Raw genomic sequence first — 25,503 nt, 5'->3', positions numbered from 1 at the left:
ATACCAAAGGCAAGACAACTAAAAGCGTGCCAGCAAAACACAATATAATGAACAGATATATATCCAGCTCTGAGACCTGGCCGCAAGGGCCCTGTTAGAGGAAGTTACAAGCTGACTGAAGACCAGAGTTCCTGCTGTTACAATAGCAGCAAAACTGCTGGGTTCTGCTACCCAGGCTTAAAAGGTCAATGCCATTACTTGGGAAACTGTCACTGGGGACCCTGGTCACAGCTGCTATTAATGCCTGGATACACCTACAGCACACTTAGAAATCCCAAACCATACTTCATCTTTACTGCCTGACGATTTGTTTATTAGAAGAATTCTCACCTTTCTAATGCTATAATATAGAATTTCAGGCCACACCCCAGAAATCTGGTATAGCATAAGCATACCACCTCATGTGAGAGGTTCACTTATGCAAACTTCTAGCATATACAGATTCTCTTCAATGTACCCCTGAACTTGAAATGTTTAGGATGGAAGCAGAATGACATGGTTAAGCCCATTCTTTGACTTAAACTTAGGATGAAACCCTGTGTCTGACACCTCTTGTATATGTCTGTGAGCTCTGGGAAGCTCACTTAGCTTCTCTGACCCTCTGTTTTCTCACTGGCATTTAGGGTGGAGTATCAACTATTTCATGACATTGTTAGGACAGCTCAATAATTAGATACCAGATGGAAAGAGCTCAGCACAGTAGCACCCAGCACACAATAAATATTTAAATAGGAAACAAAAAAAGAGCAACGTTTTCCACACTTGGCCTGGGGGAACCTAAGCAAATCACACCCTCTATCTATGAGAATAAGGAATAAGAGGGCTTTGCCATGGAGCTATGGGTGTGCTAAATCTAGGAAAGAAGCCTTAATTTGAAGTTTTTTTTTTTTTCATCTGAAGAATGAGAACATTCACCTCAAAATGGCTGAGGTAAAACCAAAATAATATGTGTAAGTGCTGAATAACTGGCTGTGATTGGCCCCACTTCAGCCCTGACTAGCAATGAAATGAAACACAGGTCACCCAGAGCTGGTTTCCTCCCAGGCCTCTAAGTCAGTTTGAATGCTTGTCTGGAGCTGGAGTCCCAAGAAGCAGGAATAAACCCCTCAAGACTGAAATCAAAATCAATGCATGCTTTCAGGGTACCAGACACACATGCCATTGATGGAACATATACACAAGATCCCAAACATCTGTTAATATGGGACCAGACCAGCCCACGCTCCTTTAGGTATATGACCTCCCCTTTTGGATAAGACATGGTAGGTGTATCCTTAACATTTAACACAGGGGAAACTGTAGATATATCTATTTATCTAGTTATTATTTTGTAGTAAAAATAGCTTTAATTTTTAAAGAGACTGTCATAATACTGTTTTCCAAGTAGATGGAACTATACCATTTTACATTCCCACCGGCAGTGATGAGAGTTTCAGTCCCTCTACAACCTGGCCAACACCTGGTTTGATCAATCTTTTTATATCTAGCCAGTCTAATATGTATGTATGTTGTGGGATGTGGGTGGGGTGGAGCCACAGCACATCCAGCAAGGAGTTAGTTTAGCATTTTGTTTTTCAAGGAAACATTCCTAACTTTGAAATTGCCTTTTGAAGCAGTTTTCAAAGCTCTAACATTTAACTGTATGCTAAAACTAAGTGTCTCAAAATGCTTGGATTGATAACCATCAGAAATAATCCCTGACAAACTTCTCAAATAATCCTTTGGTCGGGTGTGGTGGCTCACGCCTGTAATCCCAGCACTTTGGGAGGTTGAGACAGGTAGATCACCTGAGGTCAGGAGTTTGAAACCAGCCTGCCTAACATGGCGAAACCCCGTCTCTACTGAAAATACAAAAATTAGCCAAGCGTGAAAGTGCACGCCTGTAATCCCAGCTACTCGGGAAGCTGAGGCACAAGAATTGCCTGAACCCAGGAGGCAGAAGTTGCAGTGAGCCGAGATTGCGCCACTACACTCCAGCCTGGGCGATAGAGCAAGACTCTGAAAAAAAAAAGTTCCTTGACAAACTCCTGCCTGATAGAAATCCAAAATCAAAGCCTGTAGAGTCCATGCCCTGAGAAGGCAGAATATGTGAAGATTTTATTCAAGGTTCCACCCTAATGCTGCAAAGCCTGGCAAAGAGGCACTGTGAAAAATCAACAGATCACATGCACTGGTCTTAAAAGTGGTACCGATGCCCTGGAGGGCCTCATCCTTTTCCACATTTCACAAAAACAAGTTAGGGTAATGAACAATGAGGTAACAATTCAAATCACAAAGAACCCTGACAACTAGGTTAAATAGTTTTTATCTTATTGTCATTTGTTTTTTTTTTTTTTTTTTTTGAGACAGGGCCTAGTTCTGTTGCCCAGGCTGGAGTGCAGTGGCTCACTTCAACCTCAATCTTCCCGGGCTCAAGCGATCTTCCCACCTCAGCCTCTAGAACAGCTGGGACTACAGGCATGTGGTATCTACCACATCTGCCTGATTTAAAAAAAATTTTTAGTAGAGGTAGCATCTATGTTGCCCAGGCTGGTCTCGAACTCCTGAGCTCAAGCAATCCTCTTACCTCAGCCTCATAAAGTCCTAGGATTACAGGCATGAGCCACTGCACCCAGCTTGATTTTATCTTAAGGGTAACTGAGAGACATGGAAAAGGGGATCTGCAGAGCTGTTGTGTGGATAGCAAAGAAGGCTGACCAGGGAAACTAAGGAAAAGTACCAGTAGGAACCAGTGTCCAGCAAAGAGGAAAACTAAGTTGGACTTAAAGGATTTTCTCCAGCAGAGCTCAGATACCTGGATGGACATTTGGAGCCATACAGAGCTATGATTTTGTTCCCCCAGGGGGGTATGAAGGAATAAATGTGACAACAGAATTGATGATAACAGCAACAAAGGAAATGAAGAATGGGTCGTGCATTATAGGCTAAAGACAGAACAAAGTCAATAAATTAGGAGCAAATAAATGGAAAACCAGTGATTTCAATAGGCTGATAGCTATAAGAGGAATGAGGGTGGCAGACAATATAAACACGAAGAGGTGGGACATTGAAGATTAAGAGCTCTGAGGATGGCAAGGTCCAGAGTATGGTAGAGGTGGCTGACTCAGAATGTGAGAAGTCTGAAATATTAGATAAGTCATTCATGTGGACACTAAAAAGACCGATGGTGATAACTGGGCCTGGAGTTAAACAATGAGATTTTCAGAGACCTGGGACAATGAGTAGGCTCTACTTGGCATAGCAGCATCTTAAAGGAAAAGTCTTCAGCTAAAGCAGAAGATGGGGGGAGCATTCACCAGTAAAAAGAAGAAAGCCAGTTTGTTAACCCTGGAAAAGGGGAGTTTCAAGTGGCACAGCAGAGAGCTCTGAGAGTTGTCAAGGGAGAAACAGCATAAAGCAGAACGCCAGAAAAAATACTCAAGAGGGGATGCTGCCCCAAAGGCTTGTATCTGAAAACACCAAAGATGGCAAGTATGGGCTCTGGTAACTGTCCTCACCCAAGGTTTTTTTTAAAAGGTATTTTGGAAAGAGTCAAAAAAGCAACATGGTAAGCACTACAGACCCCTTTCCTCATTCACATCATTTGTATTCACTATTGTGTTGGTACACCTGTTTTACCAGCCACAAACCCATCTACCTCCGCTAACTTGAAAGTTCTCTACTGTGCCTACAAAGGTATCTTGAGGCTTTGTCAAATTCCTGTACAAAGCTAGGAATTATCTCTGTAGTGATCCTCTAATCTGGCAATAAACCTAAGTAGAAAATGGCATGAAAACCCACGTTGGTCACTAACGAACTCTACTTCGTTAAGTGCTCACAGTTCATGGTCATTCATCTGTTCCGCAATCTGGACCAGGTTCAGTTAAGCTTCTAACAACTTACTGAACGTCTAGCACATGTCAAACACTGTGTTAGAAGCACTTTAGGTAAACAGTCTTCACCAAATCCTAAGAAGTGGCTGTTACTACTGCATCTTAACAAAAGGAAACCAAGACTTGGGGCAGTCAGTTTGTAAAAGTAACAGCTAATGAGTGACAGAGACTGGATTCTTTCCCACTCCAAGTACCATTCACTAGCTACTTTTTTTTTTTTTTTTTAATCTTTAGGACTTCACATCTGTTTGTCTTCACATTCCTCAGCACTTTTCCTTTGTCTGAATCCTTTAAGACCATCAACTACAGACTACTGATCTTCCCTACCAGAAGTCCCTGCTTTAGGACCTAGAGTATTTGGGTCTTCAATCTATCTAGGGCCTTGCCACTACAGGAACTCATTAAAAATGCACTTTGGGTCCCACCCCAGACCTGAATCAGAATCTGCATTTTTAAAAGATCCCCAGGAGATGTGTATACACATTAAGTTTTAGAAGCACTGATCCATACAAACCCGAGGCTTGCTACTTCAAATTCCTAATCAATTGCCTTATCATACCCAAACATCTTTCATATATAATTATTTCCTCTGACTTAAAGACTGGAGGTTATGGCCAAGTGCAGTGGTTCACGCCTGTAATACCAGCACCTTGGGGGACTGAGGCAGGAGGACTGCTTGAGACCAGGAGTTCAAGACCACCCTGGACAACATAGCAAGGCCTGTCTCTAAAAAAAATAAATCAGCCAGGCATTATGGCATGCACTGATAGTCCCAGTTACTCAGGAGGCTGAGGCAGGAGGATCACTTGAGCCTAAGAGGTTGAGGCTGCAGTGGGCCATGATCGTGCCACTGCACTCCAGACTGGGCAACAGGGCAAAATCCTGTCTCAAAAAAAAAAAAAGACTGGAGGTTATAATTTAAATACAGTTCTCACACTAAAATGGTAAATACCTAAGAGAAAAAAAAAAAGGCATCAGATAAAGAAATCAACAAGACTATATAGGACATTTACTTAAGAGTTCCTTCTCTCTGAAAACACTGGGTGGGAGTGGAGGACAACACAGAGAGGCAAGACAGACACAGTAACCATGAACAAATAAGAATATAAAAAAAGAATGGTAAGGATTATCATAGTTTCAGGAAAAGTGATGGCTAGAACAAGCTGATCACTGTGAAAAACATTCAAGACAACCCAAGGGACTTTGTAAGCTCACACGGAGCAAAACCAAAAGGAGCAAGGGCCTACTTAGAGCAGAAAGAGAAAAACGTTATTAAGGATTTAAGGACATTACTGGGTCACTTGACAAAACTGGAATATGAATGACAGTTTAATCAAAGTAGTGTTATCAACTTTAAATTGACTAAAGTTAACTGTTTTGTTACATATGAATGTTTGTAAGATCATCTCTATTCTTTTTTTTTTTTTTTTTTTTTTTTTTTTTTGAGCAAGGGTCTCCCTCTGTAACCCAGGCTAGAGCGCAGGCGCACAATTACAGCTCACTGCAGTCTCAACCTCCCACCTCAGCCTCCAAAGTAGCTAGCGGCATGCCACCATGTCTGACTAATTTTTTTTTTTTTTTTTTTTGGTAGAGGCAGGATCTCACTCTGTTGCCCAGGCTGGTCTCGAACTCCTGGGCTCAAGCAATCCTCCTGCCTCAGCCTCCCAAAGTACTCAGATCACAGGTGTGAGCCTCCGTGCCTGGGCCAATTATCTCTCCTCTTAATGATTCAGAAAACAATTATGTATTGATACATGGAGAGAGAATGTGCAAATGATAAAGCAAATGGGGTAAAATGAACATGAACAATAGGAGGTTCTGGATAAAAAGGATTACAAATATTCTTTGTATAATTTTATTTGTATAACTTCTATAAATTTTAAATTATTTCCATTTTTTTTTAATGACAGGAAGAAAAACAAGTCAATTCCCATTTGGCTTTCTTTGCCTCTTTCAAGGTAACTTATCTAATCAGCAGAGGGAAATCAAGCACAAGTAATAGGAACTAGGATCCCAGAGGATAAGATAGTAATTGAGTACTTTTGGAGTCTCTATTAGAAGAAATAATCTTCTTTTAAACATGCTTTTTAAAGTCTCAAAAAAATCTGCATAGATATTTGCAGGCCCACATGTGTAAAAAGTTGTGCCTTCTCAACCAAGCATACCAAGACCAATCTTTACCACCCTACTCCAATAGCAACTAGCTCAACATCTGGCAAAAAGCAGGTGAACAATGACTGCTGAATTCTACTGAAAGACAGAGAGTACGTATTCCATAGAGCCAGTACGCTAAGGCCCTACCCTTTTCTATCAAGGATATTCAATTTAAGGACACAATGGTTTTTTTTGTTTTTTTGTTTTGTTTTTTTTTTGAGACGGAGTCTCGCTCTGTTGCCCAGGCTGGAGTGCGGTGGCGTGATCTCAGCTCACTGCAAGCTCTGCCTCCCGGGTTCACGCCATTCTCCTGCCTCAGCCTCCCGAGTAGCTGGGACTACAGGCACCTGCCACCACACCCGGCTAATTTTGTGTGTGTGTGTTTTTAGCAGAGACGGGGTTTCACCGTGTTAGCCAGGATGGTCTTGATCTCCTGACCTTGTGATCCACCCGCCTCAGCCTCCCAAAGGGCTGGAATTACAGGCGTGAGCCACTGCGCCCAGCCTAAGGACACAATGTTGACTTAGAGTGTAATACAGATTTAGGGGAATAAACCTTAACTCATCCCTACCCAGCCCATCGCCAAAACAGAGGTTTAAAAACCAGTGACTCACCGCATCACATCTGCAACAATACTTCTTCCCTGAGTCTCAATTTCTTCAAAGAGAAAAAGGTTGAAGAAAGCTCCTCTGCTTGAGGAGGGGCAGGGTGGAAATCACTCTGTCCTAATCAACCCTCCCCAGACTCTACTGGGATCTTCAGGGCCACTGCAATACACTCCTACATTCAAGTACAGGAGCAAGAAAGAGTGTCTCACTGAATTATATACCAACCACATAGAAAAACGGGGAAAGGACTTGGATTGATGGCTCAGAAAGGGGCAATGCCATCCTAGAGAATAGGATCAGGGTGCCCCAGAATTAACACGTGGAATGTCAGCATCTCCATGCATCAGTTTCCTGCAAATATTAAATCAGAAGGGATATACTGTAAATTTGACTAGAAGATACCAAGAAGACAAGAGGCCTAGAACTTGCCAGCTGGTTTGATATTTCCTTCAACCCACAGAACAAGTGAATTTTGTGGAAACTGCCACCCATGGTCAGATGCCCTAGAGTGACCTAATTGTACCTCTATAGGGTCTGGCCAGGCAGTTCTCTGAGTGTCTACAGATCAAAGGAAGGAAAGCAGCAAAGACAATGGAAAGAAAGCAGCAAAGCAGCAAAGACAAAGGGAAGTGGGGAGACCTCATTTCAAGAAAGAAAACCTGTCTTGCTCCCAGCTCATGAGACCATACCTGCCCTATGTAAGGTTGCTGAGTACGCAGCACCGATTTCCACCAGCTGGGAATCAGAAGGAAAGGAGCAAAATAGCTAGCGTTAGACTGTTCCCATTTATATTCAAAGCCACGAGCATACCTAACTGGAAAGGCATTCTCTTTAAGCCACACAAACTAAAATCCAGTGGAAATGACAGGTCCCTTATAATGCAGGCCAGTGTCTCATCTCAAAGTCCACTCCCCATCATGGGGCACACAACTTCATAATTCCAAATGTCAAGTATTAACCTAGATGGATTAGAGGAGAGGGAGGGGTGGTGAGAAGTCCTAGAGTCAATCTCCAATAACGGCCAAGGCCCTGACCTCTTTGCTCTGTTCTTTCCTGGCCTCCAGAACACAAGGGATCATGGAAAGTCTGAGGTTTACCAAGTGCCTCCAGCTCTGGTGTCCAAGTGTCCAGCAAATTCCTATCTTCTAAAAATGGGTAAGACATTGTGCTCTTCCTAGAACAGACGTACCCATCCCCATTCACATGCTGGCAGGAAATCAGCTACAGACATCTCTCAGGGAAGTCATGGGGAGGAGAGGACCTGGCAGAGGGTTCCAGTTCATTAATGCTACCTCAGAGGGTATAAGAGACCAAATCAGCAGTAATATTTTTAGACTGATTGTTAATTTTCTCTACTTTCACCCTTCTATGCCAGCTCCTGTCGGTTTTACAGCTGAGTCACTGTTCAAATTTTTGGAAGCCTTCCCCAAGAGTACAAAGGCACCTGGAGTGTGATGGCAGCATTAGCAATGGCAACAAGAGCCTGGCACTGAATGCCTGCATTATAAGACCATCTGAGCTTGAGCTTAGCTGAAGGAGAGACTAGCCCCAAGACATGATGGTCAGATATTTGTTATCTAATGGGAATAGTCTAATGGGGAAAAAAATCTAACGGGGAAAATCCAGACCAGGAGCCATTATTTCTAGCCTGTGATATAAGGCCGTATACCTGGAACCCTTCTTCCCTATCACCATCCTTGGTTCTAGGTTGCTTACTCAGGATCTCTCTGAAGGAATAGGAAGGGGGGAGAGTAGCATTCATTCCATGTATGAAAACAGACCACTCTGCCTGTGACCCCAAATCTGCAACTCTATACCCTATCTCTACTGTGGCAGTAATCAGAGTGTGGACTTCCCCCCGACTGTGGATCCCACAAGTTCAAGTTAGTGACAAACACAGCCCTTCTCCCCAGTATAACTCCCAGTCTTGATCATCAGGCAAGTTCCATTACCTGTAGAAAAGACATATTCATGTCCCTTGTAAGGTCAGCACACATCCTGCCCCTGTCACTAACCACCTCAACTTCTTTCTCACCTAGGAGGCCTCCCTGGCCACACTGCTTCCCAGGTTCTCCCTCCTCTCTGCACTAAAAGCTTTCCCAAATAGACTACTTGAGTCCACAATACAGCTCATGCTCCACTGTATGATGAAAACTTTGTATAATTACATCACCGTCCCCTAGAAGTTACAGGGCCCAAGATACTGATCTTTGAAGAATCTGTCCATCCAGCTAAATCAACACAAGCAGGAGGCAGAAGGATGGGAGAGACCTTGTCTGAACTCTGCAGTTAAAAAACAACCAGGATAAACACAGTGGCTCAGCACTCATCATTCATTCAAAAAATATGTATTAGACAGCCATTAGCCAAGCACTGTTGTACTGCTGGGAATACAGTATTGGAGAACTGGGAGTTGAGGAAGATTTACAAGAGACCTGGTTGGGCCGAGGAAGTCCATGTTCCACATGAGAGAGACCTAATCCCGTTCTGAATGTCGCCTCAGAATGGTTGTTTGGAAGAAGCTTCAGATGAAAATTGCTTAAGACTCCCCACTCATCTTAGGCTGATCTAGCCTGCAGATCAATGGGGAGCCTGCAAGTGACACAGCACAGGGAACATTCCATTCACTGATTAGCAGTTAGGGTAGAAAACCAGAGTGTGGGCCAGGCACGGTGGCTCACATCTGTAATCCCAGCATTTTGGGAGCCCGAGGCGGGTGGATCACAAGGTCAGGAGTTCAAGACCCGCCTGGCCAAGATGGCGAAACCCCGTCTCTACTTAAAAAAAAAAAAAAAAATTAGCTCGGTGTGGTGGTGGGCACCTCTAATCCCAGCTACTCAGGAGGCTGAGGCAGAGGATTGCTTGAACCCGGGAGGCAGCGGTTGCAGTGAGCCAAGATTGCACCACTGTACTCCAGCTTGGTCGACAGAGTGAGACTCCATCTCAAAAAAAAAAAAAAAGAAAAGAAAACCAGAGTGTGAACAGGTTAGTCCTCAAGAGACTTCTAAAGGGGAGTGGGAAAAAACAGACATGCCATCTGGCATCCTTAGACTGCACATCTGGTCTGCCCACTGGGCTTCTGTACAAGGCATCATTAAGAGAGTCCTTGTTTCCAGGTCCCCCACAGTAGTCTCAGTCACCTCACTCTTCTGCTGCATAATGCTGCACACAAAAGAGTCGCAAGGGGGAAGGCAGGAAGACAAATCCAGTGGGTGGTACAGCTGATAAGCTGAGACTCAGGGATCAAGATGGGGCTGGAACTGTCTACCATATGCCCTCACCTTCAGAGATCTCATCAAGGGAGCACATCACCTCTAGCTGAATAGCCCCTAGAGTAGTATATGGTTACTTTAAGTTTTCTCACCCAATATGTTAGAGTTCTGCTAACAGGACCACAGGTGTAACAGGAAGCATATGAGTTTTGTAACCAGAGACCTGGGTTAGAATTCTGAGTCTTCCAGGAGTTGTGTCACTTTGGGCACTTTGTAACCTCCATGAGCCTATTTCCTCATCTGTACAAGCATTAAAATCATGTGATGTACTTAGCACAAAAATTAGTCGATAAATGGTGGTTATTAGTCACTCCATGCCCCATTCCAGGATACTGAGGACAGTTTCCACAGCCCTTCTGTTCCACTACGGATCTTAAGACATTGCAAGCAGGACAAGGGTAGCCCTGGACATGAGAAAGGGTAGCACTGGGGTATGAGAAAAACGCACTTATAACACTCATCTTGCCCCCAAAGTCTTCCTCCCCATCAAGGGGTGGTGCCTCAGGGTAGGCACAGTCTAGAAGAGAAGGACCCCACAAAGTGTTACATCCAAGCCCATGCAGGCCTTGCAGGTACAATTCTCAAAAACAGACTCTATCCCAGGGTCTTCTTGCAGGACTCTGAGGCCAAGGAAATCTAGATAGCAGAAGTACTCTGGCCCCTGGAGAATGGTATCCATGTACCAGCCTCAAGCTAAGAATCCAATGAAAGGTTGTTACAATGAAGAAAATCCTTAGGGGAAAAAATGAAAGCCCCTATCATAGCAGATGCAGCACTCGGTATACCTCCTCATTTGTTTTCCTTTGATAGCCACGGAGATTCTTAAAGGTAACAATTTTATCTTAATCAATGTTGTACTTCCAGTGCTGCACACAACGAATGCTCGATGTTTGCCAGATGAATTTAGCCAACAGCCCTACTATCTCCAACCTTGCTCGTTACTTAAGAGTGGTAGAAGATGGTCAGATGTGATGCCATAGCTGCCTTGGGCAATATATCACCAAACAGAGCTCAAGGAATAAGCTTGCATCTTGGTCTCTACACAGAGACAACAGTGTAACAGGGTATCTGCAAGGATAACTCCGAAAATGCCCAGAGCTGTTGAAAGCCTCCTCCCTCACTGAAGCAACTGAGCTAGCTGGTTTTCAGACGGAAAGGCAGTGTAGGCACTGGAATGTGGGCTGCATGTTCCCGCATTGCTGGTGAGGGTGCACGATCTGGCACTGCAGCTGGCTGGTGGGAGGGCTGCATCCTACTCCAGGAGGTAGTACCCTCATGTGGGCTTTCCAAGAAGGCCCAGAGCCCAGGGAAAGAAGAGCAATGGCTGTCACCACAGCTCCAAAACCAAAGGCAACATGACGATTAGGGATGGGTGTGTCCTCAACCCTCAGAAAGGAAAACATACCCACACTAACCTGCCTACACAGCCAGATCATACTGCTGGGGCAACTCTGGTTCTGGTCCTTATGAATTCTGAGGCTCAGGCTGCAGTCCCTCCCTGGTCCACAAAATCATGTAATATTTATCACTAAAGTGCTTGGGATGGAAAGTGGAAAAGAAAAACCATTTCTATTTCAGAGACAAACAGCTACAAGCACAGGCCTTTCAGGTGGTGGAGAAGCTGTGGATATTATGACTAGATCCAAGCTACTTTTAATAGCTGAATTTCATAGTAACTTTCAGACCAAGCTCTCCAAGCCCCCAGTGGGGCACACCTGCATTTCTATGGGCCCAATGTTATAATGTATTTCAGAAAGAGCATTGCAGCTTAGAGAATGAGAGCCAAAGAAGGGCTATACTTCAACCTGATGCCAATGAAAGACAGTGCCTTGGTCAAACACTGATCACCCACAGACAGGTGCCCATCTCCTGTGTGGGTTATTCTATCTTTTGCTCAGATACGGTGGAAGTGAGGCCAGGGGAGGCTGGCTTCATAGGCCCCCAAGGTTGGCGTCAAGAACACACAAAACAAAGTACCGTGGTCTCCAGGCATAGAATACCAAACAGTGACACCATACTTCCTTGCCCAGGGGAACAGGGTAGTTGCTGACCTTTCTGGAAAAACCTGAGTCAGCAGAAGGCCAGTACTTCAAGAAACCCTATCTTAACCCAGAGATAGTTACTTAAGGTAAAGCTCTCCCCATCCACATCCACATAAAACACAATTTCAATACCCCTCTCCTAAATGGGGTTTTACCAAAACAACTGGGCATTAAAATGCCTAACAGACACAACGGGCCCAGGCTCTGCAAAGCATTCTAAAAAAAGACCTGCGCCAAACAGGGTGGAGGCCACAGAAATCAACAAGACAGTACCTTGCTGCCATGGCTGCCGGTTCCTGGACCAGGGAGGGAAGGGAAGGACAGCAGGCTTGGTGTTTCCCACTGTCAGTACCAACAGCGAATGGCTGTACCACCCCCTCCCCCCCGCCCCTTACCACCTTTTCATTTTCCTAGAGTATCTGCTGCCAATACCTCTTTATTATAATTTACATAAAGCAAAATATGTAGCTTGTAAGTATACCTGTAGTGTTTAAGTTCACATTTCTTCCTGAATACTCCAAGACTTGTATTTGGGCAACCCTCCTCCTTGTACCACAAGAGGGAAATAAACAGGTAACAGAAGGTATAAGCAGAAGCAATTTAAGGGGGGGCTGCCAAGAAGTCCCTTTAGTTTGTCCCCACTGAACCCTACCAAGAAGACAAGGGATCCTAAAGGGGAGTGGCTCTTCTTTTATCCAGCTGGTCACTCTCAACACAAAGGGAAAAAAAAAAAAAAGATTCTCTAGCTGGGAGTTACCCCACCCCACTCACCCTGCCTACCCCTTTCCAGGATCAATGCTCTGAACCCTATGTTAAGTCAATTCCAAATATCTCAGTGCATTATCCAGCCTCATCTGAGGTTAAAATCCTTCCCTTGCCATGATTCAGAGACCACTCACTCTTCATATAACTCCCTGGTTTTTAAAACCACTGAATAATTCTGGTCATCCAGTAATCAACCCCTTAACTCCCCTCCCCCACCTAAAAGTGTTTTGCTTCATCATCTCCAAGACAGGCCTGGGCACCAGGGGGTTAGCTGGATCTTTTCTGCACAAGGCCACCACACCTTGGGGACCCTCCTCAGGGCCACTCCAGGTGCAGACTAACAACTCCAGGGAATTTATCAGGGTAAGTGGAAGAGCCATGCCTGCCTTTACGCGGAGCCATCTGTCCTGCCACACTCACAGCTTGCATTTCCATCTCTTGCAAAACAGCTCCATGTTGTATGTGTGTATGGTGGGGAGTGATGCAAAGGGGAACAGAACAACTGTTGCTGTGGATATCTTCGTTCACCACCCCCATGCATCCCCTTACCCCAGCCAACTCATTCTCTGGCACTCACCCGAGTGTGTGCTGCTCTGGGCTGAGGAATCTGAGTCCTGGGTGCTCCAGGGTCGGTCCCAGCCTGTCAGACTGAGGGACTGCAGGCCAAGGCACAGGTCATTTGCATCTGGGAGGCCACGGGAAGATTCTTGCGCAGAGGTTGGGAAAAGCATCCTGCTTGTAACTGTTTCTTCAGAGTCCTGGAAGTCTGTTTTGGACAGGAGCACAGCAGAAACCTCAGAGTTAAGGGCTGTTTTCCCCAATATTATCAACAGTAAATATTATTAATAATAGTTTCCCCAGGCTCACAGGCCAGACATCCAAGCTGGCTGGATGCTGCAGCCGCTGCCTCTGCACTTTTGGGGACGCTGGAGCAAGAGCAGTTGCCATACAGGCCCCCTCCCCTCACACACACACCCCTATCCCGTCTGCATTACAGACTGGGCCAGCATGTGATCAGGCTGCTGATGCTTCCCGCTGCCAGTGACATCAGCCGGCTGAGCCGTGCAATAGAGAGCGGCATCATCCCTCACAGAACGGGGGAGGAGCAGGAGGGGACGACAGGGAGGAGACTTGCCTCCCAGGGAAAGACAGCACAACAGCTACTTGGAATAGTCCCGGTGCAGTGCCGGTAAGTCTGGGTTGCAAGGCAGCGCCCTCCGGTCTCCAGCAATGGTGGCCAAGCAGCCCTTACGCACGACTGAAGTCCTCTCCGCCGACAGCAGAGCCAAAGCAGCCAACTGCCTGCTCGTGTGGCTCTGCCCTCCTGCCCCTCCCTTTCCCTCCCCCTGCTCTCCACCCCCAAACCCAAAAACACTCTAGTCCTGGACTCTCTCCAGCTGCTGGCTCAAGCCCTGGCTTTGCAGCCCAATGCAAAGCTTCACAGTCCTGCTAGCAAAAATCTGTGCTCCAAGTGGCCCCTGAGCAGCACCCTGACACAGCAGTGTTTACCACTGAGGAAGAAGATAACCTTCAGAAAAATACTGTACACTTGGACCCTGGGGAACAACACCTGGTGTTCCAGGCTTGTCTAGAGCAGCTTATCACAGAGAAAGGGGGTAAGCGTTGGCAGAGTGGGGGAGAGTCACTGGGCTGTTCCAGGTACACCTCAAAGGACATGGCCCACAACCCACATGCCAGAGTGAGACCTGCCCTGACTAGGATAATCCCTGTGCCCAGGTTCCCTCATCCCAACAAGATGGGTATTAGTCATGAACAGATATAGCGGCTCAGCTCCTCCCCTCCCTCCTGCAACTGTAGGCACAGACTGAGGAAACACTCTCAAAGCAGCATCTGACAAACCAAGAGAAACAGTCTCTGAAGTATCGTTACGCCCTATTAGAAACACCAAACTCTGAAACTTAATCACCTAGCTCTGTCAATATTGCTTCTCTTGCCCTTCCAGGAGCCCTGAGCATGATACAGGGCAGCCGTGAGGGCCACTGATGCCTCTAACACCCAGGCCCTCTCTCAGAGGTGCTGCACAAGACCAATGCTTTATTTCTGTGGCCACTCACAGCTCCAGCAACAAAGACTAAGAAAATTCAGCTTCTGGAGCTTCCGCCATTTCCTCTTTGCCATCTCCTCCCACATCGGTCCTTTTCCAACATGAGCCCAGGGTCACTGGGCTTCTTCCTCATAAAGGAGGGTAGGGCAACAGGCCCAGACTCACCAGGCAGGCTGCTCAAACCTGGACTCAGCTGGTAGCACTCCACCTGCTTGTTCTCCCCTGTTGCAAGGAGAAGCAAGCAGATACGGGAAGCATGCCCACCTGGGACCTCCCATGGCAGGGTCGAGAGAATAATGCTGCCACAGAAATAGCTGTTCAGAACTTCCTGCAGTACACCCTGTGTCCACAGGCACTCAGGCATAGCCTAGAAGGGAAAATTATCAGTCTCCTTCCTTTGGAGATTTTTTTTTTTTAAAGCTTTGCTGCTGTGTCATCCATCCACGTTATTCCTGCTGGCTGTAGATATTCTGCTTGCTCCCTATCTGTGTTTGTCAAAGCCTTGTTCATCACGGCAAAGGCCTAGCAAAAATCACCCATACTGGTGCTGCCCCTACCCCTGACTACTCCCCTCCTGCTTCTCTATGTTCACCCTTCCCTCAAGCTAAGGATATACTTTAGACTTCACCCATACATATTAGTTACCAAAACACAATGCTTCCTTCAAAAACATCCATGTTTAAGTATCTATTCCCCCCTACGCCAAATATCTATATAATCCCCTCATACCCCAATCTGAGGGCATCTATGTCTAGAAGCAGCCATTCTCTACCCATTAAAATCAGGGTGACTGTGCATATGATTACCCCCATCCCTCACGAGGAGAGAATCAACTATGCTCTTGCTACTCAAAATACAGTGTGGCAGACCAGCAATATGAGCATCACCAGGAGCTTGTTATAAATACTGAGTCTCAGGCCCCACCCAAGACTGACAGAATTGAGATCTGCATTTTAACAAGATCCCCAGTTAATATGTATGTATGCAAAAAAAGTTTGAGCAGTCGGGTGTGGTGGCTCATGCCTATAATCCCAGAACTTTGGGAAGATTGCTTGAGCCCAGGAGTTCAAGGCAGCAGTGAGAGCCATGACTGCACCACTGTACTCCAGCCTGGGCGACAAAGTAGTTCCCATCTCAAAAGTTTGAACAGTACTGATGTGTACAACTAACACAATCTTCCTACCCCAAGCTGAAAGACCCCAGGCCTGAGCAACAGGTCTGTTAAACCCATTTAAGACCAAATGGCTACATGCATCCAGGAGCTTGGAGTTCTACACACAGTATAACTCTACCCTCACCCCTACAACCCCCACCACAGACCTCACCTTCCTCCTTATCCAGACATTCCTCAATCTGTTGTTTCTTCCAGATAAAGATTTTCACTACCATTGTAAGATTTCTTCACTAGCTCCAACTCAATGCAGGCCATACCTGTTAAAACCATTAGTGTGGCAGGCTGGAAAAGTCAACAGCTTTAGATGACTGACAGACCTTGCTCTGCTCACCAGGTCTGCCACTGTGTCTTTCTGAGCATCTTTTCTTCTTTAAAGATGCAACAGTAGCCATCTTTTAGGTGTTTTGTGAGGATTAAAGAAAATATTTGAGGCCAGGTGCAGTGGCTCAAGTCTGTAATCCCAGCACTTTGGGAGGCCGAGGCAGGCAGATCGCTTGAGGTCAGGAGTTCAAGACCAGTCTGGCCAACGTGGTGAAAACCTGTCGCTACTAAAAATACAAAAAACATTAGCCAGGCACAGTGGCACACGCCTGCAGTCCCGGCTACTTAGGAGGCTGAGGCAGGAGAATTGCTTGAGCCCAGGAAGGGGAGAGGTTGCAGTGAGCCGAGATCGTGCCACTGCACTCCAGCCTGGGCAACAGAGCTAGACTCGGTCTCAAAAAAAAAAAACAAAAAAAAACAAAAAAAAAATCATAAACCATGTTCATGTACTGGAAGACTCAACAGTGCTAAAAAGTGATACCCACAAAATTAATATACAGATGTTCCTCAACTACAGTGGGGTTATTATGGTCTGATAAACCCATTGTAAGTTGAAAATATTATAAACGGAAAATGCATTTAAATACATCTAATTTACTGCACATTATAGCTTAGCCTAGCATACCTTAACTGTGCTCAGAAAACTGACACTAGCCTACAGTAGGGCAAAATAATTTAACACAAAACTTGCTTTATAATAAAGTGATAAACACCTCATGTAATTTATTGAATACTGTAATGAAAATAAAAACAGAAAGGTCGTATGGATAATCAAGGTACAATTTCAACTGAATGCGTATCATTTTCACACCATCATCATGTCAAAAACCTAAGTTGAACCATCCTAAGTCTGGGGCCATCTGCACATCTGTGTAATCCCAATATACCAGACTTAAAGCAATTCATTGGGGAAAAACTTTTTAACAAATGGCACTGGAACACCATATGGGAGGAGGGAATAAACTCTGACCTATATACAAACATTAATTTAGTAGATATCAGAGACGTAAAAGTGAAAGCTAAGTATAAACTACAAAGCCTCTCTAAGAACCTATCTTTGTAACTTGGTAGGGGAGAGGGAGTACATAGAAGCAAGGGTTTCTTTATGTAGAGTACAGAAAGCAATGATTATGGAGAAAGTTGATAAGCTGACCTTATCACAACGAAAAACTTCTGCTCATCAAGATACCACTAAAAAAATAATTACACAAGCCACAATATGTGAGAAAATACCCACAACCATATCTGACAAATCAGTAAAAGAAATCTTAACTGAAAAGTAACAAAATCTCAATTGTTAAAAGGCACAAAATCTGAAAAGCACTTCACAAGGATTATATAAATGGCCAATAAGAACTTCAAAAAGTGCTCAACATCATTAGTCAAAGAAATCCAAGTTAAAACCACAGTGAGACACTACTGCACACCTACTAGATGGCTAAAATTTAAAAGACTGTACCACATCTTGCCAACATTTGATGTTGTCAATCAAAGCTTCGTTACCGTAAATGGTACATCCACCTTGTACTTATGAAAACGCTTATATATGTTCTTCCTTTTCAATGGGAGAAAAGGTACATCCACTTTGAAAAATGGTCTGCCCATTTCTTACACAACTAACACATATTATCTTATGACCCAGAAATTCTACTCCTAGGAATTCAACTAAGAGGAGTAAAAGTGTATGTCTAATAAAACACCTGTGCAAGAATAGTCATAGCAGCTTTATTCATAATCACCCAAACGTGGATTCAGTCCATGTGAGAATCAACAGAACAAAATGTAGTACATGCATATACCATACTATTATTCAGCAATAAAAAGGAATAATACAGGCAACAATAAGATAATTATGGTGAGTGGAAAAAGCCGTTCATAAGTTACATATGTATATAATTCCACTTATTTGAATTTTTAGAGCAGACAAAACTAATAAATGGTGAAAAAAATCAGGTGGTTGCCTCTGGCAGGAAGTAGGCAGGTAGATTAGGAAGGGGTACAAGGAAAGTAGCTGAGGTGATGCTAACAGTGTGTATATTTTGATGAGAGTGAGGATACATCAGTCAGAATGGATCTAATGACACATTTAGAATTTGTGCTCCTCACTGCATATAAATTTTACCTCAAAAAAGTTATAAACAAATATAGTATTGAATACTAGTTAATGATATGCATGGTGAAGGATTTTGGGGTAAACTGTAGCAATGTCTACAATTTAAAGATATGTGATAAGGCAAATATGACAAGATGTTCACTGTTCAATCTAGGTGGTATTACAGGTGTTCACTTTGTAATTCTTTTAGCTTTTATGTATGCTTGAAAATGTTACTAAAATGTTGAGAAAAAAATAAAGTCAGACTTTTTCTGAAAAAATGAAAGTCTGACTGAACTAATTGATTTGACAATAAGAACTGACTCCAGGCTGGGTGTGGTGGCTCACACGTGTAGTCCCAGCACTTTGTGAGGCCAACGCAGGTGGATAGCTTGAGCCAATGAGTTTGAGACCAGCCTGGGCAACATGGCAAAACCCCATCTGTAATAAAAATACAAAAAATCAGCCGGGCATGGTGGGTGCACACTTGTAGTCACAGCTACTTGGGTGGCTGAGGTGGAAGGATCGCTTGAGCCTAGGAGGCGGAGGATGCAGTGAGCTGAGATCATGCCACTGCACTCCAGCCTGGGTGACAGAGTGAGACCCTGTCTCCAAAAACAGAACTGACTCCATTAAATGAGGCATTATAGTAGAAATTTTTTTCTGTAAATAAAGTTAAATCTATAGGCCCATGGCTTTGACAAAACATACTTAAAGCAAATGGTAAGATTAAATCATTTTTAAATAGCATGTTGGCAAAGGTGTGTTTTGTTTTGTTTTTGCAGTTGAGGCTATAGGCACACCACTATGTCCAACTATTTTTATTGTTTTGTAGAGACAGAGTCTCACTATGTTGGCCAGGCTGGTCTCGAACTCCTGGGCTCAAGGGATCCTCCCACCTCAGGCTCTCAAAGTGCTGGGATTACATGTGTGAGCTACTGTGCCTGACTGCAAAGGTGTATTTTTAAACTAACTTAAAATTTTTTTTTTTAATTTCCTACAAATGTTGCACAAAAACTATTTTAAGTTTTCTCAATCTTTTAAGTATACTGAATTAAGGTGTGTCTAAGTGAAGGACAGACATAGTAGTAATCTCAAATCTGTTTTTATTTTTTGAGATGGATTTTTAGAAACAGAATCTTGCTCTGTCGGGCGGCAATGCAGTGGCATAAACACAATTCACTGCAGACTAGACTTCCAGGTTTAAGAGATTTTCCTACCTCAGCCTCCCAAGTAGCTGGGACTACAGGTGCATGCCACCATACCTGGCTAATTTTTTGGGGGGGTATATTTTTGTAAAGACAGGGTCTTGCTATGTTGCCCAGGCTGTTCTCAGACTCTTGAGCTCAAGTGATCTGCCTGCCCCAGCCTCACAAAGTGCTGGGATTACAGGTGTGAGCCATTCAGCCTCATCTGAAAAATATAGCATTGATAAAGCTATATTGGGCCAGGCACGGTGGCTCACGCCTGTAATCCCAGCACTTTGGGAGGCTGAGGCAGGTGGATCACGAGGTCAGGAGATCGAGACCATCCTGGCTAACACGGTGAAACCCCATCTCTAATAAAAATACAAAAAATTAGCCAGGCATGGTGGCAGGTGCCTGCAGTCCCAGCTAATCGGGAGGCTGAGGCAGAAGAATGGCGTGAACCCAGGAGGCGGAGCTTGCAGTGAGCCGAGATCGCGCCACCGTACTCCAGCCTGGGCAACAGAGCGAGACTCCGTCTCAAAAAAAAATAAAAAATAAAAAAGCTACATTGATAAAGCATTATTGGTATAGTTAGGAAACTGAGTAATTCCATGTCTGGTATGACTAGGTAAAACGTCTTTTAACAAATTAGCTGGTTTTCAGTTCTTTCTTTTCAACAAATATGAAGGAGGAATGAACACAACTATCAGCCAGTAGATGACTAAAAATAATAATACATGACTAATTTTTTGCACAGAACTAAATCAAAGAATTGTATGAACTAGTTCATTCCCCATCTACTTATTTTATGTGAACAAGTTTACTCAGGGCACAAACCTATGGAAACAAAATGTATATATACAGTGTTGAAAATCCCAAGTTGGTGGGCACAGTGGTTCACACCTGTAATCCCAACACTTTGGGAAGCCGAGGCAGGTGGATCACTGGAGTTCAGGAGCTCGAGACCAGACATGGCAAAACCCCATCTCAACTAAAAAATACAAAAATTAGCTGGGTGTGGTGGCGTGCACCTGTAGTCCCAGCTACTCAGGAGGCTGAGGCAGGAGAATCACTTGAACCCAAGAGGCGGAGGTTGCAGTGAGCCAAGATCATGCCACTGCACTCCAGCCTGGGCAACAGAGCAAGATTCTGTCTCAAAAAAACAAACAAAAAAAAAAACCCCCAAGTCATTCCAACAATAAGTCAGTCATACAAAATTACATGTTTTTTTGTTTTGTTTTGTTTTTTTTTGAGACAGAGTCTCACTCTGTCGTCCTGAGTGCAATGGCAAAATCTTGGCTTACTACAACCTCCACATCCTAGGCTCAGAAAATTCTCCTGCTCCAGCCTCCCGAGTAGCTGGGATTATACACATGCACCACCACGCCCAGCTAATTTTTGAACTTTAGTAGAGACAGGGTTTCACCATGTCGGCCAGGCTGGTCTTGAACTCCTGACCTCATGTGATCTACCCACCTCGGCCTTCCAAAGTGCTAGGATCACAGGCATGAACCACCGTGCCCAGCCTTAAAATTACATGAGATTTTAAAAGACCTCAATTTATGTCATTAAAAACTATTTCCAGGCTAGGTGTGGTGGCTCACATCTGTAATCCCAACACTTTAGGGGGCTAAAGCAGGAAGATCACTTGAGCCCAGGAGTTCAAGACTGCCTGGGCAACACAGGGAGACCCCGTTTCTACAAAAAGTAAGACAAATAGCTGGACATGGTGGCGTGTGTCTGTGGTCCCAGCTACTGAGGAGGTTGAGGCTACGATGAACCATGATTGCGCCACTGCACTCTGGCTTAGGCGACAGGTACCTTGTCTCAAACAAAAAACAAAACAAGCATTTCCAATAAACAATTATTAAAGAATAAAACTTTATCAAGATTTATAACATTTAGATTGTCTTAATTGCCCTACCAATCATCATTATCACCTTTGAGACACAGGAAATAATTTAAAATTTCAGTTTATGTACTTTTGTTGTTACAGAGAAGGATGACATGTGATCAACAAAAGACTCTCAAGCACAAAATATTACATTAAGATAAAACTCAGCGGGAGAAGTGGACTACAAATACTAGGAGAAAAGAAATAATGGGCCAGGCGCGGTGGCTCACGCCTGTAATCCCAGCACATTGGGAGGCCAAGGCGGGCGGATAATGAGGTCAAGAGATCGAGACCATCCTGGCCAACATGGTGAAACCTCTTCTCTACTAAAAATACTAAAAATTAGCTGGGCATGGTGCCACGTGCCTGTAGTCCCAGTTGCTCGAGAGGCTGAGGCAGAAGAATCGCTTGAAACTGGGAGGCGGAGGTTGCAGTGAGCTGAGATCACGCCACTGCACTCCAGCCTGGAGACAGAGCAAGACTCTGTCTTGAAAAAAAAAAAAGAAGAAGAAGAAGAAGAAAAAAGAAATAATGAAAAGTTTCCCCCTGTTAAAGAACTGGTTTAAATATTTTAAAATAGATAATAGGTCTCAAATCTCTCTACTATTGTAAATCTACAGTTTCACTTATAATAAGAACGTAGATACCAAGTTAAATATGCAAGGGGTACCCTGTACTAAAAATTTTGTTGTGGTAAAATATACATGAAATTTACCACTCTAACCATTTTTGAGCATACAATTCAGAGGCATTAGTACATTCATATTTTTGTGCAAGCATCACTACTCTTCACCTCTAGAGCTTTTTTTACCCTAAGCTAAAATTTTGTACCATTAGACACTAATTCCCCACTACCCTCTCCTCCTAGCCCCTGGTTACCATTATTTTACTTTGTCTCTATGAATTTGACTATTGTAGGGACCTCGTAAGTGGAATTATACAATATTTTTCCTTTGTATCGGGCTTATTTTACTTAGCATAATGTCTTCAAGGTTCCTCCATGTTGCAGTACATCCCCAATTTCTTTTCTTTTTTTTTTTTTTTTTGAGATAGGGTCTCCTTCTGTCACCCAGGTTGGGATGCAATGATGCAATAATGGCTCACTACAGCCTCAGCCTCCCAGGATCAAGCAATCCTCCCACCTCAGCCTCTAAAGTAGATGGGACCACAGGTGCATGTCACCAGCCTGGCTGAATTTTTAGAGATGGAAGTCTCCCCATGTTGCCCAGGCTGTTGCTCAACTTCTGGGCTCAAGCGATCCACCCACCTAGGCCTCCCAAAGTGCTGGAATTACAGGCATGAGCCAATGCCTGGCATGCATGCATTCATTCATTCACTGATAGGATTTTGCTATGTTGCCCAGGCTGGCCCCAAACTCCTGGGCTCAAATGATCCTTCCTTGCCTCACCCTCTCGAGTAGCTGGGACTACAGGTGTGCACTACTGTGCCAGGTTTCCTTTTTAAAACTCCTAATTTTGCATCGTACACAACATTTTGTTCATCCATCCAATTCATCCACTGATGGACACCTGGGTTGTTTCCTGTTTCTACCTTTTGACTATTGTAAATAGTACTGTTATGAACACTAGCATACAAATATGTGTTCAAGTCCTCGCTTTCAATTCTTTTGTGTGTATACCTAGAAGGAGAATTGCTGGATCATATGGTAATACTATGTTTAATTTTTTTTTGGAAGCACCACACTCTTTTCTCCAGCAGCAGTACCATTTTACATTCCCACCAGCAATGCACAAATTTTCTAATTTCTCCATATCCTTGCCGACAATTTACATTTTAATAATGGCCATCCTAACAAGTGCAAACTGGTATCTCATTGTGGTGTACATTTTTTTTTAAAATTAGGTTGTACCCAAATGTTTGAAGATTGCTGTTGCCTAATTCATGAATCCCCAATGTTTTTAAAAATCTCCCCGACACCAGGTTTTTGTTGAATTGCCATCCAAGTGGTCCTAAAGACAATGGCATCTTCTTGCAGCATTCTACCTCCCTGGTTACAGTGATGGTCCCATAGGTAAGTATCTGACTCAAGCTGGGCAAGAATTACCCATCCCCATGACTACAGAGACCAGTCCAGGTATGGGTATGACTTAAGCCAAGCTAGCTGGGTATCTTTCCTTGAGATTTTTCTAACTGTATATAACGGAAAAAGAACTATTTCCTGATTGTCCATGATGCCAAAGGATGTGAGCATATACCCTTTCTCATAACTGGCAACTCTGCAAAAGGAGATAATGAAACTCACACTGGGAAATGAGCAGAGGAAAGACAGAAATAGACAAAATTGGAGGCCACAGATTCAGTATCCCTAGCTTTCCAGTGATTCCTTCCTATTCTATGAGCTTTGTATCAACAGCGTTCCAACATACCCCACATTTTACTAAAGTAAGTTCTAATTTGGTGTTTGATTTTTCACAAATGAGAGTGTTCTGCGTAATTCAGGCCCTTTAGCAAGGATAGACCAAACAAGTAACTACTGCATGCAGGATAAAAATCTCTGGGACAAAAGCCCTTAATATCCTGGCACCAGCTAAGAAAGTCAGCCACAAAAGAAAGCAGGAAAGAAGCTTAAAGACCACCTTGTCAAATTCCTCGCCATCCTGTCTTTTTTTTACTAGAAAGCACACAAGGCTCAGAGATGGCCATAAGCGACAAAGCTACTAAAAGGCAGAAGTAAGATCCAAATCTCGATTTGTTGGTCTCAAATACAGGGACTAACTGATCCCCTGACCTCTCTCCCACAATGGGACACTTTCTAGACCCAGGTCTACACTCATACATAATAACCCTACTCAGACCTGTTTTATCATTAAGTTAGCAAAGGATCCCTTTTCTGCACTCAGGTCCCCATACGGTGTACTAAACCTATCCCATCATACTAGGAGTTCTTTTTTTTTTTTTTTTTTTTTTTTTTGAGACACAGTCTCACTCTGTTGCCCCGGCTGGAGTGCAGTGGCGCGATCTGGACTCACCGCAAGCTCCGCCTCCCGGGTTCACGCCATTCTCCTGCCTCAGCCTCCCTGAGTAGCTCGGACAACAGACACTGGCCACCACGACAGCTAATTTTTTGTATTTTTAGTAGAGATGGGGTTTCATCATGTTAACCAGGATGGTCTCGATCTCCTGACCTTGTGATCCGCCCACCTCGGCCTCCCAAAATGCTGTAGGAGTTTAATTCTTAACACTAACTCCCTCACCCTCCCCACTACTCTCTCCACAATCTGTTACTTATTCAGCAGAAAGTCAATTTCACATTCGGGTGTTTCTAAGATTTCGCTGCTATGTGCATATATTATTTTCAAAGGTGATAATTTTACTTCTTACCCATGGAGAGCAAAAAAGACGACTGCTGATTCAAGGCTAGCATCATCCAATCTACTGCTTATGGTATGGGGGAGTTCTGAAGCACGCCATCCTGAAGACTCTGGTTCAGAGTCCTTGAATACAACATGCCATCTAGGTTGTAGGTAACAACTAGTTTTAGTAAAACTAGTATAACCAAAACACAATGAAACATTACTTTACCTGACACTACACTGTTCAAATTGGGGTCTGCAGAAGTTCCTTAAACAGTACATCAAATTGGAGACCCTTTACAGTGCCAATCACGATTGCATCTACATAATATAAAAGCCAGTTATTTAAAACAGGAAGGCAGGGTATTTCCATATAGAGGGTAAATTGGTACAACATTCTGGAGAGCAATCTGACAAAAACATTGAAAGCTTCAAAAGATATTTATTCTTTGATAAAGAAATACTACTTTTAGAAATTTATCCTATGTCCAAATAATCACAGATGCAGGCAAAAGCTTTAACTTCAGGTACTTCTTGTAAGTGTATAAAATAGGCACCTATTTAAACAAACTCCAAAATACAAAAACTGAATGCCAGAGGTTAACCTTTTTTGTATCATGAACCATTTGGCAGTCTGCTAACACCAATAAACCTTCTAAGAAAAATGTTTCAAAACATATAAAATAGTAATAATACTGAAATAGTAAATAAATATCAAGATATGTACAATGCCTGTAAAGGAA

At 43.8% G+C, this 25,503-nt stretch overlaps 1 protein-coding gene across 15 annotated transcripts in view; it reads right to left on the bottom strand.

The window, feature by feature from the left end:
* Nucleotides 1-25,503, bottom strand: part of CPEB1 (cytoplasmic polyadenylation element binding protein 1) — a 104,025-nt gene that overhangs the window by 14,834 nt on the left and 63,688 nt on the right. For 9 of the 15 annotated variants that reach the window (XM_001158745.6, XM_054667087.2, XM_063794300.1 and 6 more), the window contains one exon: nt 13,291-13,479. In XM_001158745.6, the coding sequence (XP_001158745.2) occupies nt 13,291-13,479 (189 nt within the window). Of the gene's footprint in view, nt 1-13,290; nt 13,480-13,580; nt 13,790-13,848; nt 14,027-14,943; nt 14,967-25,503 lie in introns of those variants that run through there. The other 6 variants (XM_054667090.2, XM_063794302.1, XM_063794297.1 and 3 more) reach the window with 6 other exon arrangements.

This window comes from Pan troglodytes, chromosome 16 (genome assembly GCF_028858775.2).
Source record: "Pan troglodytes isolate AG18354 chromosome 16, NHGRI_mPanTro3-v2.0_pri, whole genome shotgun sequence".
NCBI classification, from domain to species: Eukaryota; Metazoa; Chordata; class Mammalia; order Primates; family Hominidae; genus Pan; species Pan troglodytes.
Note: the sequence above shows the minus strand (reverse complement) of the source record. Positions and strands in the feature narration are given on the sequence as shown.